General features: G+C 52.9%; 1 protein-coding gene across 1 annotated transcript in view; it reads left to right on the forward strand.

Annotated features, from left to right (window-relative positions):
• The first annotated feature begins 7,892 nt into the window (after nucleotides 1-7,892).
• The window catches only part of PRDM6 (PR/SET domain 6), a 95,676-nt gene continuing 88,056 nt past the window's right edge, over nucleotides 7,893-15,512 (forward strand). The window contains exon 1 of the mRNA XM_087815089.1: nucleotides 7,893-8,460. Within this exon, the coding sequence (XP_087671215.1) occupies nucleotides 7,899-8,460 (562 nt within the window). The 5' untranslated portion in view covers nucleotides 7,893-7,898. The remainder of the gene's footprint in view (nucleotides 8,461-15,512) is intronic.

The following is a 15,512-nucleotide window of genomic DNA, read 5'->3' on the forward strand; positions in this document are numbered from 1 at the left end:
GGCAGAATCAAGAGATGAAGAGAGCCCTGGCCAGTGTGTCTCAATTGGTTGACCATCACCCCATGCACCAAGAGGTCACCAGTTCCATTCTTGGTCAGGGCACATCCCCAGTAAGGGGCATGCAGGGGGCAGCCCATTGATGTTTCTCTCTCCCTCTCCCTCTCCCTTCCTCTCTCTCTAAAAATCAATTTTAAAAAAACATTTAAAAAAAAAGAGATGAAGAGAAAGACTGAGACTTCATAAAGTTGTTTGAACCTCTCAATCCATCTATACCTGAAACCCAATAACCTGGTTTTATATATGTGAGCCATTGAATCCTTTTAAAAAGCTGTTACCAGTTTATTTAATTTCTGTCACCTACAGTTGAAAGAGTCCTCAGTAATATAACCAGACTATGTCATCCCTGATTCTTCTTAACACCCTTCTCTGACTTTGGGGACAAATCATAGTGGTTTTCTGTCTTCACACACACATACACAGTCACTCAGAGACTCACACAGACCCGATCTTCTCTCTTTGTTGAGAAGAGCCTCTTACCACCCACTTTCACTACTCTGTAACTGGAAATGAGAAGCAACTAGTGCCAGTAATCATACCACAAGTAAAGTGACATCTACACAAATGAAATGAAACATTGCTAAATGTGCATGTATTTCTGACTCATTTTTAGCAAAAATGAATCCTTTTAAATTTGTTTGTACTCATACTACAAAGCATGTGGGGGGCGAGCCTTGTAAAGCAACCTATGGGAATCTAAGAAATGTGACCAATAGAAACTCTTGAAAGTAACAGAATAGTAATGAGGGACTAATGGAAGAAGTTTACTGGAATGTTTGGCTCCAAGATGAACATATATTTTGAGGGAACAATTGTGAGAAATGCTTCTGCTTGAAAACATTTGATTATGGAGCAAACATTTGATTTTGAAATTTATGCTTAAACTATTATTTTGCTGCCCAATAAAATACTTGTCCACCCGAACATATGCTTCAATTGAAAAAGTGCTTGCCAATGTAGACAGACAAGAAAATGCCTGAAACATGGTCAAACTTAATATTTTATACCATCATATTGTTACTTACTGAATTTTCCAATCAATGTCCCAGGGTCACTAGTCAATTACTGTTATCCTCTGACCCCCTAACTCAGAGGAGGGTAAGGGCAGGCACCAACCCCGCCAGGACACTGTGGATGAGGGGCAGACAGGCTTCCCAGAGCCCCACGGTGTATGTGAGAGCCCCTGTAGGAGCATATGAGTCCTGTTTCCTCAGGCTGGCCTGGGGGGGAGACCTCAGGGGCCCCTCATTTATGGGGCTAACTGGAAGCCATCCTGCTCCTGGGGGCTGTTGCCAGGCAGTAAAGGGAACCCACCATGCACTAGGAACCACCAATGCTCAGAATGTGAATCAACCATAGCACATGTTCCTGATTTCAAACAGATGCACTGCAATATGCTTGCCTCATCCGGACTGTAACTTAAGGCCTACAGGCTTCAGCTAATTTAGGCAACAATCTGGTAACCAAAGGAAGACTGTTAGAACCAGATAGCACTTGCTGGAAGAGCTTCAAAGGATATTGTCCCAAAGATCCCTATCAGTAGTATCTTGCACACAGTAGGTGCACATTAGATATTACATATAACTGTTCATTTGTAGGTAACTTCATTTGGGCTTATCTATTCTTACAGATTCTGGGGAAAATGAAAGAGTAAGTTTCTGGGTGAAGGTGGATGGGCAGGAGATAGTGAAGGGAATACAGGAGTTTCTGAAGGGACAGTTCTCCTTGTCTGATTACTTCTCCCTTCCTTTCCTTGTCAAGACTTAAAGAAAAAGAGCAGCTGTTTTTCACTCAGTGGCTATTCATTAAATCTTTATGGGACTGAACTGCGCTGATGAGTTATAAACTCACAGGGCCTTTGCAAATAATAATAGTTGATTTCCCTAGAAACGGAAAGGATATATTTAGAGGCTTTCTTGGGAGAATGAACTGGCCCCAGGGATTGGTAATGGACTGCAGAGCTTTTCACCTCGAGGTCAGTAGGTCAAATCCAAATCAGGCCTGGGGTGGCTGAGAGGCATTGTTTGAGTGACAGCTGCTGGGTGACCAGGGTGAAAGGAACTGGAGGGCTGGGCTGCATTTCAAGTGAAGTGAACAGGTGCTGTCTGTGGCGATCCTGGTGTAGGATGAAAGACAGGGTCAGAAATAGGCTGAGCTTGGTCTCTCGGCCCCAGAGGCTGTCTATGACCTGGCAAAGCGAGGAGCTTGCCTTCCCGATACTGTTGTGACAGGAGAAAGGCTGAGGAGACCACGCGTGTAAACTGCCAAGGCCTCAGGAGAGTGGCGGAGTTCATGCTGCGTCCTGGGGGGAAAGAGCTGACCGGTGCCTGCTAAGCTTTCCAGTGCCTTCCTCCTCAGGCTCCCTGCCCTCACGCCCCTTCTTCCCCATAGCAGCTGGCACTATGCTTTTCTGTCGCTAAAGATGAGTGACTGAAGATGCAAAGGGACCAAGGGGAAGATGGCAATGATGAAAAGAAAAGGTGTGAGTTTTCTTGTTTTCGGCTTCTCAGTACGTTTTACACACTGCACGACTTCGCGTCCCGCATCCTGCAGGTGCGGTATAGAGTGGGTGGTAGAGAGGGAGGTTGGAATTTGGTAAATGCTTCATAAAAAGCTTAACACAGGAAGCCATGCCAGTCCCATCCTTTCATTTGACGGTTGAAGACACTGAGGCCCAGTTTGGGGTTGGTCACTGTGTAAGGCTCTGCGTCACCAGCAGCAGAGGTGACTTCAGCTGATGTAGACAGTGAACAGGTGTATTTGAAAGGGTACTGAGTAGTTTTTACAGCACCTCATGGGAACCAGATGGGAGCCCAGAGAGGCCAGGGGCTGACCTGACCATTCAGGATCCTTACCCAGGGCCTTGGGGGATTTTCAGGAGAGATCTTCTACTGTGTTTGCCCTTGTGCCACAGGTTAGGGCAGACAATGCCCCACTCTGGGCACAAAAGTGGCATTGTCTTGCTTTAATTCCCTATTCAAATGTCACCTTATAAGAGAAGCCTTCCTTGATTGCTATATTTAAAATAGTAACGCCTTCCGCTTACTGTTCCCTTCCCCACTTACCTGTTCTTTATTGCTCTCCTTTAGTACTTGTTACCATCGGACAACTACCTGATTGTTTACTTTTTGTTTCCATCCCTTACAGTGTAAACTTCATGAAGAGGTGGACTTTGGGGGTTGGTTGGTTTGTTTTAATGCCCCCATAGTCCCTTGTGAGGGGACAGTGTCCACCAGAAGCTGCTTGTGCCCTTAGGCGTGGAGCTTCCTGTAGCTTCCAGGTCAGGAAGCTGCAAAGCTCCTCCTTTGGGAATTTATGATGGGGGGGGGGTGGAGGTGCCTTTCCCAAGGTGTCCCCCTCTGCCTGCATTCCAAGGTCCACGGTGAGATGGCTCTTCCAGGATCCTAACGCTGGAGAAACAGAGCTGTGTGAGTAAGTGTAAATGAGCAGATGCAGAAGTGGGAAAGGGATGACTGGAGGCCAGGGTCCCTGTGCAGTTTGGATGCTACATTTTTCAACCAAGTTTTTGACATCAGGCTAGACGGACCTGTCCACTGGTGTGGGTGAGCAGAGATTCCTCCTAGCTGTATCCAGGCTCTCTCTTCATTTTCTTTTCACTCCTTCTTTCCTCATTTCACCTGCAGCCCAGCCACCCTCCCGCCCCCATCCATTTCCCAGGAAAATAAATCTCCGGGAGGAGGCCGGGAGAGTGGATCTCAGAGAACCCTTCTGAATAAATGTCTATATTAATGAATTATTAACTCAGCCACCCATGACCTTAAACCTAGAAGCAGAGCGCTGAGGGCAGAGAGGAGAGCTGTTGAATTCTTTATTGGAGTCCTGTCAAAGGCAACCGACCATTTGTTCCCCTCCTCCATCAGGAAAAAAATAATTAATATGAAAGGCAAACGCGAAAATTGTATGTCAAACGAAATCAGATAGAGGGTCTCCCGGACACAATCCTCTTCTTGCTTTCCTGCTCCCGCCTGTCACCCTCTCCCAGCGCCCACCTCCAGCTCCCCGCCTCCCTCCCAGATAAGGGTAGGACGGGCTTCCTAAGGATAATTTTCGGGGGTGAAAATTGCTCAGGAAAATGATGAATTTGGGTAGTTAATTTATTGATCCCGGAGCCTCTTCCCACTTGTTTTGTATTAGAGGTCATTAATCAATGAAGAAAAACACCACCGCGCCCCCCTCCCCCGTTTGCATTTAATACACTCACGCCCCTTATTTATTCCTCTGGAACAAATTCCCAGCAAATATTCACCCATCGATTGGGGAGCCATGGATTTTTATAAAGGTTTGATCGCTTCCTAAGTGGTCGAAGTGATTTGTGTCCGCAGTCTCCCTCGAAGGAATGAAGAGGAGGCCAGCGGGTTTGAGGGGTGCATGTCCTGATGGTCCGTGGGCTCACTTTCTGAAAAACCCCTGAGACCTGCCAGCCCCCGGGGACCAAGGCCGCCCGGGCTCAGCGGGGTGAGTGGGCTGCGGCCTCGGCCGATGGGGGCTGTGCCGGGCGGGGGAGGACCGGCCGCCCTGTCCCGGCCAAGCCCCGCCGGCCCCTAGGACGTCCCAGTGCGGGCAGGGGCCCCGCCCGTGTCCTGGGCCCCCTGGGACGGCGCCGAGGATGCTCGGACCTCCGCTACACTCCCCCCCCTCCCCAGACCTTATTTGTGCGCTCCTGGACCCCGGGCCTGCAGAGCCCACCATCGGACGTTTGCCCCGCTCCACGCGAGCTCCCCGAGGCCTCCGTCTCCGAGACCCTCGTGGCCGCGGGCTGCTGGGGGTCCTCGAATCCGGCGGGTCTGGGACGCCGCACACACGTGTGCAGAGGGGGGAAAGGAAGCTCCCCTACAGTCTCTCTCCGCGCCCCAGCAGCAAGGGGAGCCAAACCACCCCCAAGGCGCCCCCGCTTCCCTGTGGCGTGCGCCCGACGGCGAGGGCAGAGGTTTGGCTGGGGGGCGCAGGAACATGCACTCGGCGCCTCACGACCCCGGGTGTGAATCTGCCTCCGTGGCTCATCGGTGGCGTGACTTTAGAGAACCCACCTAACCTTCCCGAGCCTCAGTGACCCTCTCTGCGGTATCGGGGTTGACGATAAAGCCGTCTCCGCGTGGTTGCTGGGCGGACTAAAGGTACTTGAGGCGCCCACGCGCGCCCGGCACGCGGAAAGCGCGCACGGAACCCGTCCGCTAATTTTATGGCGAAGGACCCCGGGGCTTCCCAGAGAGTGGGCGGCGTGAGGCCTCGGAAACAGTCGCTGTCACTAGTGTGTTAAATGCCCGAGATTTTCAAGCGTGTCTGGGGGACGGACAGTCCTGGGGGCCGAGCGCGAGTAAGCGGCCGGCTCGGGCAGAAGCAAGAAAGGGACGCGGCCGCTGCTGCAGCGCCTGGGCTCCCGTCCCTGGGGCTCCCGGTCCTTCCCTGCGGACAGGAAAGTCTCTTCCTTTCTCAGCCCTGAACCCGGAGAGTGTGAGAAAGAGAGTTTGCTGCTTCTCTCGTGGTCTGACAGCCACTGCTGGGCAGTCCCGCGAGCAGACGAACTGACCCGGGCCTGCACCGCCACCCTCTCCTCCCCATGAAGTGTTCACAGCCCGCGGAGCCTGCCTGGTTCGCCTCGGTGCCCACAGCCCCGTGGGGTTTCCCTCGTGGTGTCTGCCTTAAACTTGGGCACTATCAATCTATCCAGGGATGACTGATGACCTTGTCACAGCGATGCCAGTCAAAACATTTTCGGTCCAACCCTGCTCCAAACAGCATCGAGGCATCTTGCGTGAGACCCGGACAAAGTCTAAACAGCAGGATTCCCAGGCTCAGACGAAAGGAGTGGCGGAGAGACAGAAAGAAGCAGAAATCAGGAAAGTGTGGCTAGTAATTGTTCAGAGGGGCGGGTGATGAATAAGTTGGTTTGTTTGGGCAAAGACAAATGCCATTTCTTCTCTGAGGCGCGGACAGAATTGCAACCAGGGGAAAGCGCCTGAGCGGCTCAGTTTCACACACCCGCCTGCGCCCTCCCCACCCAGTGCTGTGACCGCCTGGAAGCGCTGGGGGTGGGGGCTAATTTGTGGAAGTGAGGCAGCGCCTTGAAGGGCCGCTCGGACCAAGGCGCTGGGCGGTCAAGGTGGCGGGTTGGGACTTCGCTCCCACCCTGCTCCTGGGGCTCTAAGTTTTGGGAAGAGAGACCTATACATGACCCCCCAGGACAGTCCCCGGCAGCCAAAGGCAGACGAGCCTCGCCCCCGTCCCGGAGCAGTTGTACTAGATGCAGCTCTGGATACTTGCCTCGGACGGACGCCAGCAAGGAGTGAGCCCCCCAGGGAGACAATTCGAGAGAGTTCGCCGAGCGCTGGGCGGTGTGAGACTCCACTGCAGCCGCCGACCAGCCCAGCGGCCGGGCTCCAGCCCCGGTAGGACCCGCCGCCCCTTAGAGATCCTCTGCCTCCCGACTCCCACCCCCACAAAGCCTGCCTGCGCCGCTGAGAACTGAGAGTTCCATTCCAGCGCGCAACCCGCCCCGCCCTCCGCGCCCTGCCCCCCCCCCCCATTTATGTTAGAAGTTGCGTGACGGGCTAGTCGACTCTGGCACCCAGCAGTACTCCTGGAAAATCTGAGCGGGGCAAAAGCTCAAACCCGGTGCCGGGACTCGGTCCACGCGCTCAGCCGCACGCGCCGGCCCGGCCCCGGTGCGGACCCGAGCGTGCGGAGATGCAGTCGGGTCTCCGCGTTTCCACTGCTTTCAGGATCAGGGCAGTGAGCCGGCACCTAGAAAAGACAAATCTTGGGCAGAAAGAGACAACAGGCGCGTGGGAGACGTCACGCCAAAAAAAAAGTCGGGGGTGGGACCGTGCGGAGGAGGCATTTGTGCGGGAGAGGCTCGCGGGCAGTTTGTGGATCCAGCCCAGTGAGAACTTCCTTCCTCCCTCCCCTTCGTTCCTCTGGCTTGCCTCCCGCCCCCCCCCCCCGCCCCCGCCCACCCCATCTCCCCCCCCCCCCACACACACACACGCACACGTACGCGCGCGCACACACACACTCTCTTGTATTTTGTGCTGTCGTAAAACCCACGTGTCCCGCCGGGAGGCTGCCAGAGCGTGGAGCCGAGGAGTCAGCACGCGCGGCGCAGCGACCCGCCGCGACTCCGCCGCACTCCCGGGCCCGCCCGCGCTCCCGCGCTCCGGGCCGCACGGCTCTCGCGCCCTCCGCGGGCCGCCGTAGCCCTCGCTCGCGGCCAGATCCCCAGGAGTCTCCCGCGCGCTGCCAGGGGCATGTAGCGCACCCCGGGCGCACACGCCACCGCACGCTCCCCGACACGCACGCACGCACCGGCCGCCGGCGGCTCCGAGTTTTCAGGTAAGGCGCGGCTCCTCTGGGGCTGTGCGTCGGGAGCCGGAGACGGGAGGCCGGAGGTCCCGGGCGGGGGCGGGGGGCGAGCCTGACCCGCCTCCTAGCGCCGGAGGCCAACGGGACGCGGGCGCCGCGCCACTCCGGCGGGGGTCGGCCGCGGGCGCCGGCCGGGGGCGGGGGCTGCGTCTCGCAGCGAGTTCTGCGGCGAAGCGCCCGGGTTCCGGGCTTCGACAGCGCCGGGCGGGAGCCGGGCGCCGCTGGCTGCGAGGCCGGGCAGCGTGTACGCAGCTCCTGCTCCCTTCAGAGTAAACTTTGCGCCCCGGCGGAGTTGGGAGGAAGGAGCCGCCGAACCGGGCTGCTGCCGGCGAAGCCAAGGGCTCTGGCTCCCGCTCCAGGGTCTCGGCGGCCACCCCGCCCGCCCGTCTCGCACCAGGCCCGGGGCCCGGCTCACGCACACCCTCCTCTCTGCCCTCTGCCCCCAGCGAGAGGCGTCGGACATGCTGAAGCCCGGAGACCCCGGCGGCTCGGCCTTCCTCAAAGTGGACCCAGCCTATCTGCAGCACTGGCAGCAACTCTTTCCGCACGGCGGCGGCGGCGGCCCGCTCAAGGGCGGCGGTGCCGCGGGTCCCCTGGGCGCTCCGCAGCCTCTCCAGCCGCCGCCGCCCCCCGAGCGCGCCGAGCCGCCGCCCGACAGCCTGCGCCCGCGGCCCGCCTCGCTCTCCTCCGCCTCCTCCACGCCGGCTTCCTCCGCCGCCCCGGCCGCCTCCGCCTCCTCCTGCGCCGCCGCGGCCGCCGCGCTGGCGGGGCTCTCGGCCCTGCCCGTGGCACAGCTGCCCGTGTTCGCGCCCCTGGCCGCCACCGTTGCCGCGGAGCCGCTGCCCCCCAAGGACCTGTGCCTCGGCGCCGCCTCGGGCCTGGGCCCCTCCAAGGGCGGCGGCGGGGATGGCCGGGGCGCCCCGCGCTTCCGCTGCAGCGCGGAGGAGCTGGACTATTACCTGTACGGCCAGCAGCGCATGGAGATCATCCCGCTTAACCAGCACACCAGCGACCCCAACAACCGTACGTAGCCGCAGCCCGCGCGCTCCTGGGGCGCTGGCGCCGTCCGGGGCGGGCGCCCGTCGGGGAGGCGGGTCGGACGGCGGGACCCGGGTGGTGGACTGGCCCAGGCAGCCGGCCCGCTGCCCCCGGGCACAGTGGGAAGAGTTTCCCGGCGTCAGGGAAGGAAGGAGAGCGGAGTGGGTGTCCGGGCGGCGCCTCGCGATCACTTCTTCGCTCCCTCCGCCCCCGCCTCGCAGCCCCGAGTCTGTCGGGCTCCAGTCGCCTGCGGGCCGAGGCTTTCCGATCTCGACGCTGCCCGCGGGACGGTGCGGGGACGGCGGGCTGCCGGCGGCGCGACGGGGAGGGAGCCCCGAGAGCCGGCTGGCCTGGCCTTGGGGGAGGCGGGGGACGAGATAGGCGCTGAGCATTTCTGGGGAGCCTGGACTCCAGGGCTGGTTTCTCCTCTGTACCCCACTCCTGGAGTTAACCGCGTCGATTCCTGCTCGGGCTGCGCGATTGTCTAGGGGGTCGGCCGGAGCTGCCGGCCGGCCTAGCCTCGCGGGAGCAGGAGTTTCGGAGGATCCTGGGTCAGTTTGTCCAGCACGCAGGCCTTACTCTTAGGTCTACCGTTTATTTAGAAAAGAAAAAGATGCCAGCTGCGCAGCGAGAAATTTTCCGTCCCCAGGATAGAGTTGTACCCTGCGGGTCCTGCGCGCTCCCCGCACCCTGGGTCCTCAGCACGTTCGCAGCCCGTAGCCACGCTCGGTGGCTTATTTGTGAAAATGGGGTGACAGTTAATTCAGTTTAAGAAGCTGACTCTGCTTGTCCCCCCAGCAAATAGCAAGGGCCTCGTTCAACTCCAGGTCTCCCCCAGCTTCGGTCCCCAGGTCGCTAACTTCACGCGCTCCTCCCAAGTGCGGTTCCATTTTGAGCTTTGGAAGCCGAACTCTCACTGAAGACCAAGGAATGTGTATTGCTTTCTATCCGATTCTTTTTGGTAACTTCAAAAGTTACATGTTTACACCTAACGTGTCGAGTTAAGTGCTAAATATACTTCCAGAGACCTCTGGAGAGAACATTAAATCAGGTTGAGAGAGTCAGGTTGAAAGCAATACAGGATCTGAAGGATCAGCGCTCACCGTTTTCTCCCTCTCCTTCCTTGGTCCAGCTGCCGCGTGAGGATCATAAACACTTTTGTTACCCTGTTTTGAATAAGCCCCTTCTTGCAGATTGCCTACCATTCCGTGAACTTTTAAATTCGTTGTAAAAGAAAAAAAAAAAAAAAAAAGAACCCCTCCAGGTTAGAGTTATTTGAAGGACTCTCAAAGTCATTACTTGGACGAAAAAACACTGGGCAGGAGCTTAGTGGTTAAGTTGTATCAATCTTTTCATAATGGTGGGAGATCATCGTTCTAATGGAGATACTACTAACAAAAAGAGCAGTTGCATTTACTTTTTTTCTGTTGTAGAATCTAAAGGGAAAGTAATAGTTTCAAATGAGGGTTTGCACTTGAATTTGTTTCACAGTTAAGACACTTGTATTTCCAGAGTTTCAGAAAATATTTAAAAATTATATTGTCTTAATGGATTTCAAACAAATTTTACTGAATTGGAGTGTGTTGCTTACTTACAAAGCAAATCTTTAAAAATGTGAAGTAAAAAGATAAACGCTTTGGGAAAGGCTTTTCTTACTGCTGAGTAGAAGTATAGGCACTGTGGACTAAGAGTGCTTCAGCAAGCTTGCAGTTTCTCATCTGAATGAAATCATTGCCAGAAAGACACCAACAGTGTACCCCAAAGCCCTGGCTGTGTGTGGAGCTTCCTATATTGTTTGCAATGCAGTCTTGAGATTCACTGTATTCTCACCAGAGAAAAACCTAATCAGAGAGAGCACTGAGATAGATTCCTAATTAATATATGGTTCTTTGAACCAGTTTATTACCTATGTAACTTTTTTCCTCTGGCTGGAGGAAATGAAGTATGATTTATTTAAATTATTTCTGTTGTAGTTTTTTGGTATATCCTTTTGAGTAGAATGGATTGCTTCAGTATGCGAAGTGCAGGAGAAAAGATGGAAGAGAAAAGAAATCAGATCGTCCTGTTAGAGTTACAATTCACGTTGCTTCCTAATTAAAGGGCAATTGAGAAAGAAAACAAAGTGGGGGTAGCTCTGTGAAATGATGAGGGACGGTGTCTCTCATTCTTTCAGGAACTTCTCTGGGCAAGCATAGGCACTCATTTTAAACCAGGGCATATGTTTTAAAAAGATGAAGTAAGAAGTGATTGAGTTGAATCTAACTAGGGGCTCAAAAGAAGTCAGAATTGCAAAGGATGGGAAACTGTTTCCCTAGGCAGGGGAAGCTGGTGTATTTGTTACTTGAAAAAGGTGAAAAACAGAGCTCTCCCTCTTCCCAGATTGTAGGGGGTGGGGGGTGGGGGGTGGCAGGGGAGGTGAGAGGGCAGGCAGAAGGGAAGCACTTACTAATTTATAATGTTTAGATTTCCCTAGTTTTCCTTTCGGTCTTATGCCATTGTCTTCTAAAAGAACTCTGTGAAGAGACCACTCAGCATTGCTTCATTTTGTTACTTTGTATTGAATAATTTTCTCTTTTTCTTACAAGGCAAAGAAAGGGCCTCCTCACTTTTCTATTCCCTATGGAAGAGTAACTTTTTGCTTGGGATCAGCAACCCAGTAACACTTGTGAATCAGTAACAGTAGTCTCACCTTGAAACTTTATTGGCATCTATGGCAAGTTCCATAGCAAAAGGTCTTATAGCTCTCTTTCCCACAAAAAGATTTAGAAACAGCAGAAACCACGCAAGCTAGGTGAGTGAGCTGTTCCATTATATTTCTGTTATCTAATTCAATGTATTCAATTTATTCCATGGTTGAAGTACACTTTCCGCTGAAGCTCTGAATGCTTAGCTGCCTCTTCTTTCATCTCTCTAAAGTCCAGTGGGGCAGTGTGTAATATAATTGGGGTGTGGGGTCCTTTCTTCCTCTTCTTGTATTACTGTCCTCCTTGCTTCTGGGTTGCCCAAAGCCATTGATTCCATCCAGCTCCATGGCACTGGCCCCTTCTCAGTTCTGGTGCCTTGTTTGAAACCCTGTCACTACTCTTGGAATGTAGAAAGAGGCGGCCATGGGCATGCCTGGCATCTGTGTTTGTACGGAAAGGGCTGAACCAATTAGCTTTGTGTACCTTTTTGTGAAGCTGTTTCTCCCCTGTACCTGGCAGGGAGGCTAGAGCTAAGCCCTCACCCAGTCTCTCTGTGCAGTGTTTGGATATTCTGCAACTTTCCCAGCTGAAGGTCTCAGTCTCCTCCTGGGTTAGGAGAGCCCTGCTGTGCAGGGAACAGCACCAGGAACTGCCAGGGCCCCAGGGTTTCCAGTTGGTAGCGCCATCCTTTCCAAAAATTTGGGGAGAGTGTCTAGGGGAGAGAAAGAAATCTGCATCGGACACTGTTTTGTCTGGTTGGGAGTCAGGGAAAGAGAGAAAGGAGATTGAGTATTTTCTGATATTCCCTAATCTCTTCCCACCCAGTTGGGAAACACAGGTCCCTTTTGGGAATCTTCTGAGCCCAGTCACCGGCCAGCAGGCTTTCCCGCCACGGAGGCACACTCGCTGCACACCTGAGTCCCCGCTGTCAATGGCCAGCTAGTGACTTAGACTTCAGACCTGGTCCCTGGTGGAAGGGAGGCTGGGCGTCACCGTATGTGGGCTTTTTTTCTGTTTTTCTTTTCTCTTTTTTCTCTTTTTGTGTGCACGCCCAACCCCATCCCATAACACACATGATTTAGTTATTTTACATCATTCGTTATCTCGCGCCCTGAAACTGAACATAGAGCTATATATTAGATTGAGGTTAGAAGAGGTGGCGACTGTTTATTTAAGGTGATAAAATGGTCCATCAGCAGTAATCTCCATCGATATGTGCCACCAGGAGATGAAGGATGAGGGGACAAGCCACAATTAATTGCCCTATAGTTTTGTAGGAGCGAGTGGAGCCAGCCCAGACCCGCTTCGATCTCCTCTCACGCCTCCTATTTATCATCTCCGCGTTGTATTATGGCGGCTTTGCAGGGGCAGGGCCGGCAAGGTTTATCTACACGCAATATTCTCTCACACACGGGTGCTCCCGTTTAATTTATTAATACAGACATCGGGAGACAAATAAAAACCACATTACCTCGTCTCCGCTTTCTTTTCCTCCCCCTTTTGTCTCTCCCTCTTGGCCCCAGGGTCCAGCCGGCCCAGCTGACAGCCAGGCGGAGCATGGAAAACCCAGCCTCCCAGACTGGCCAGGAGCTTTAAACTCGCCTAGGGAGAGTCCTCCAGAAGGTTCTGCACCAGCTGGGCCTCCCACGGGGCCCGACGCAGTGGGCTCACTTTCCCCTTAGCAGAGCTAACTCACTTGCCTCCGGATCTGCTTCTAGACCCTATCTGAGGAGCCTAGAAGACCCCTGCCGGGTGGAAGGAGAGGAGGGTCTGGTGGGTGGTGGGGCGTAGTGGGGGTCTCCAGATTTCTGTGGCAGAGGCCACGTCTGGCCTTGCAAGAAAGCTCCATGATGGTAAGAAGGGGGTGAGGCCTTCAAAATGCACCCTAGATTGGGGGGCCTACAGTGGGCAGCCTGACTGCTTGCTGCCTGCTTGGTCCATCGACACCCCAGGTAGCCCTTTGCGCTGGGAGGGCTAGGGAAGAGCCTGGGCTGGACCATGACGGGGAGCGGGTGTGTGTATGAACCTAGCTCTGCCTGCCCTCTTCCCCAACGGCCAGCCCCCCTAACAGGCAGCAGCCGGTGCCCCGTTTCTGCGCCCAGAGCGCACGAGGCACTTGCCAGCAGGCGGCACTCCTGGGGCAGCGTCACCGTGCAGGGATTGATGGGCGCCGCCCGCTGGGCTGGGCCGGGCCTGCGAGAGTGAGGGCGGCGACCTCAGCAGTGGTTGGGGGGGATTTATAGCCCTGTGGTTACCTCTGCTAGGCAGGGAGGCAGCCTTTCCAGCTGCGTTTTGGTTCCCTTTCCAGAGGACCAGTGAGGGCAGGCAGAGGCTGGGAGAGGCACTGGGGACCCAAGAACTGGCCTGCCTGTGCCTGGTGCTTCCCAGGGGTCCAAGCTCCGCCTGCGCCCACACATGCCTGTTGGCCTCTCTAGACACAGAAAACCCCCAAAAGTTCTTATATTTTATTTTTCCTAGAAAGACAAATGAAAATACCTGAAAAAAAAAGGAAAAAAAAAAAAAAGAAAAAAGAAAACCCATGGCCTGCTTTGCCCCCTTTACCTTAAAATAGATCTATTTTCAATAACAAAAGCAATACATGCACTTGTACAAACTTTCAAACAATACAAGGGCTCTGAAAGGAAGAGTGAAGTCTGCTCTCCACTCCACTCCACTGGGCCTGGCCTGCTGAAGTCAGTAGGTAACTGAGACTGTAACTTAAGGATCCCTCCTTCCCTTATCTGGGGACCCATAAACAGGAGCATCACCAGATCTATTCAGGACAGAAAAGCTACCGAATGTGGCTTCTTATATTCCCTAATGCTAATGTGGCATTTCAGAGTATCCTGCTTGAGAATATTATAGTGTTTCTCACAGTTAGAAAACCCTCTGTGAATAGTAATTATGAACTTGTATAAAAACTTACTCTGATTTTTTAAGAGAAAGTAGGAACATTTATTTGCCTCCTCTTTATGAACACAAATAGACTTGCTTATGTATTGCTTGGCGTGGAGCGCTGTGTGTAATATATGTAATATATATGTGTGTGTAGTTTGGGCACCGAGCCCACTTCTTCCTCGAACCTCTTCGTGTAGGTGTTCGTGGCTTGCTGTCGAGAAAACGCTCTGCTAGAATGTTTCTCTCCTTGTGCCACATTTGTCAACCTCCGGTAATCAGTTACTTGTTTTACACATCCTCAGGCTTCTTTGGGACTCCATGGCATAAGTCAGAAGCCAAGTGTTTTCAGTGACAGAGCTTTCTGTATTAAAAAAACAGTAACGTTAGGATATAACATGTATTTTGATGTAATTGGTCAACTTTTCTGACAGAATATTTTGATAAAGCACCAAGCAGTGTATACATTAGGAAGGCTCCTGTTGGGTGGACTAATGGAAGTGGATTGGCCTTGCCTGCTTTGCTGTGGACCTAGCATGCATGTCATCTTCTAAATATTGGGAGAGCCTCAGCTTTTCACTCTGCACAATGCTACTAAGTTTTTTCAACCTCTCATGGAGACAAAATGAAACTTTAAGCTGAAGAGAGCTTTAGAGAACTTCTTGGAGAAAGGACTAGCCACAGTGTTACCATGCATAACAAATGTCAGGAGTGTGCTTGCTGTCAGTGAGGGTGGTGGCTGAGGTTGGTACTTCTGCTCCTTATTTTATTACTGATATAGTTGGTGTGATGTTCCCTGTTGTGGAGATGTTAGAACTTGACAGAATCTCTGGTGAATTCTGTTAGGGGAGTGAATGCTAAACACTTTGGCTTCTCACCCTTTGTTTCATTGAGCCAACCAGAAAGGGACAGTCAGTTAATCAAAAACCTGGGGTGATTTATTTTTATGGTCATATTGCCTTTGCTTAATTGTCATTTGTTTTAAGCTTTCTTTGCTAAGGTGCTGAAAGGCCATCTCTGAAGTTAGGCACTAACATTCAAAATTATGGATATTATCTATTTACTTTCCAATTTATTCTCTTTAACCCCAAGCTCAAGACTGTGGGAAAGAGCGAGAGAAATCTCAGTAATCCACAGTGCTTTCTGTGGCCCCTAAATAGTGACTTCAGTGAAGTATTTCAGTTCTATTGATTGAGTTACGAGTCTGGATATAAAATTCTCCCAGCTCTCATTAGTCTTCCTAGATCTCTATGTTTGGAGGCTTTGGAGTCAGGCAGACCTGATTGTGAATCTTTCTCTACCAGTTTCTAGTTTCTGGTCCATGATTAACTTACATTGCTCAGTTGCTTCATCTGCAAAACGGGAATCATGACATTTAGATAATATGGTGATTGTTTAAGTCAAAACAGGTGCCTGGCACATAGTTGGCACTTGGTAATTATTAGTTTTTGTCTTTTT

The sequence above is a fragment of the Miniopterus natalensis genome, chromosome 3, assembly GCF_054644295.1.
Source record: "Miniopterus natalensis isolate mMinNat1 chromosome 3, mMinNat1.hap1, whole genome shotgun sequence".
NCBI classification, from domain to species: Eukaryota; Metazoa; Chordata; class Mammalia; order Chiroptera; family Miniopteridae; genus Miniopterus; species Miniopterus natalensis.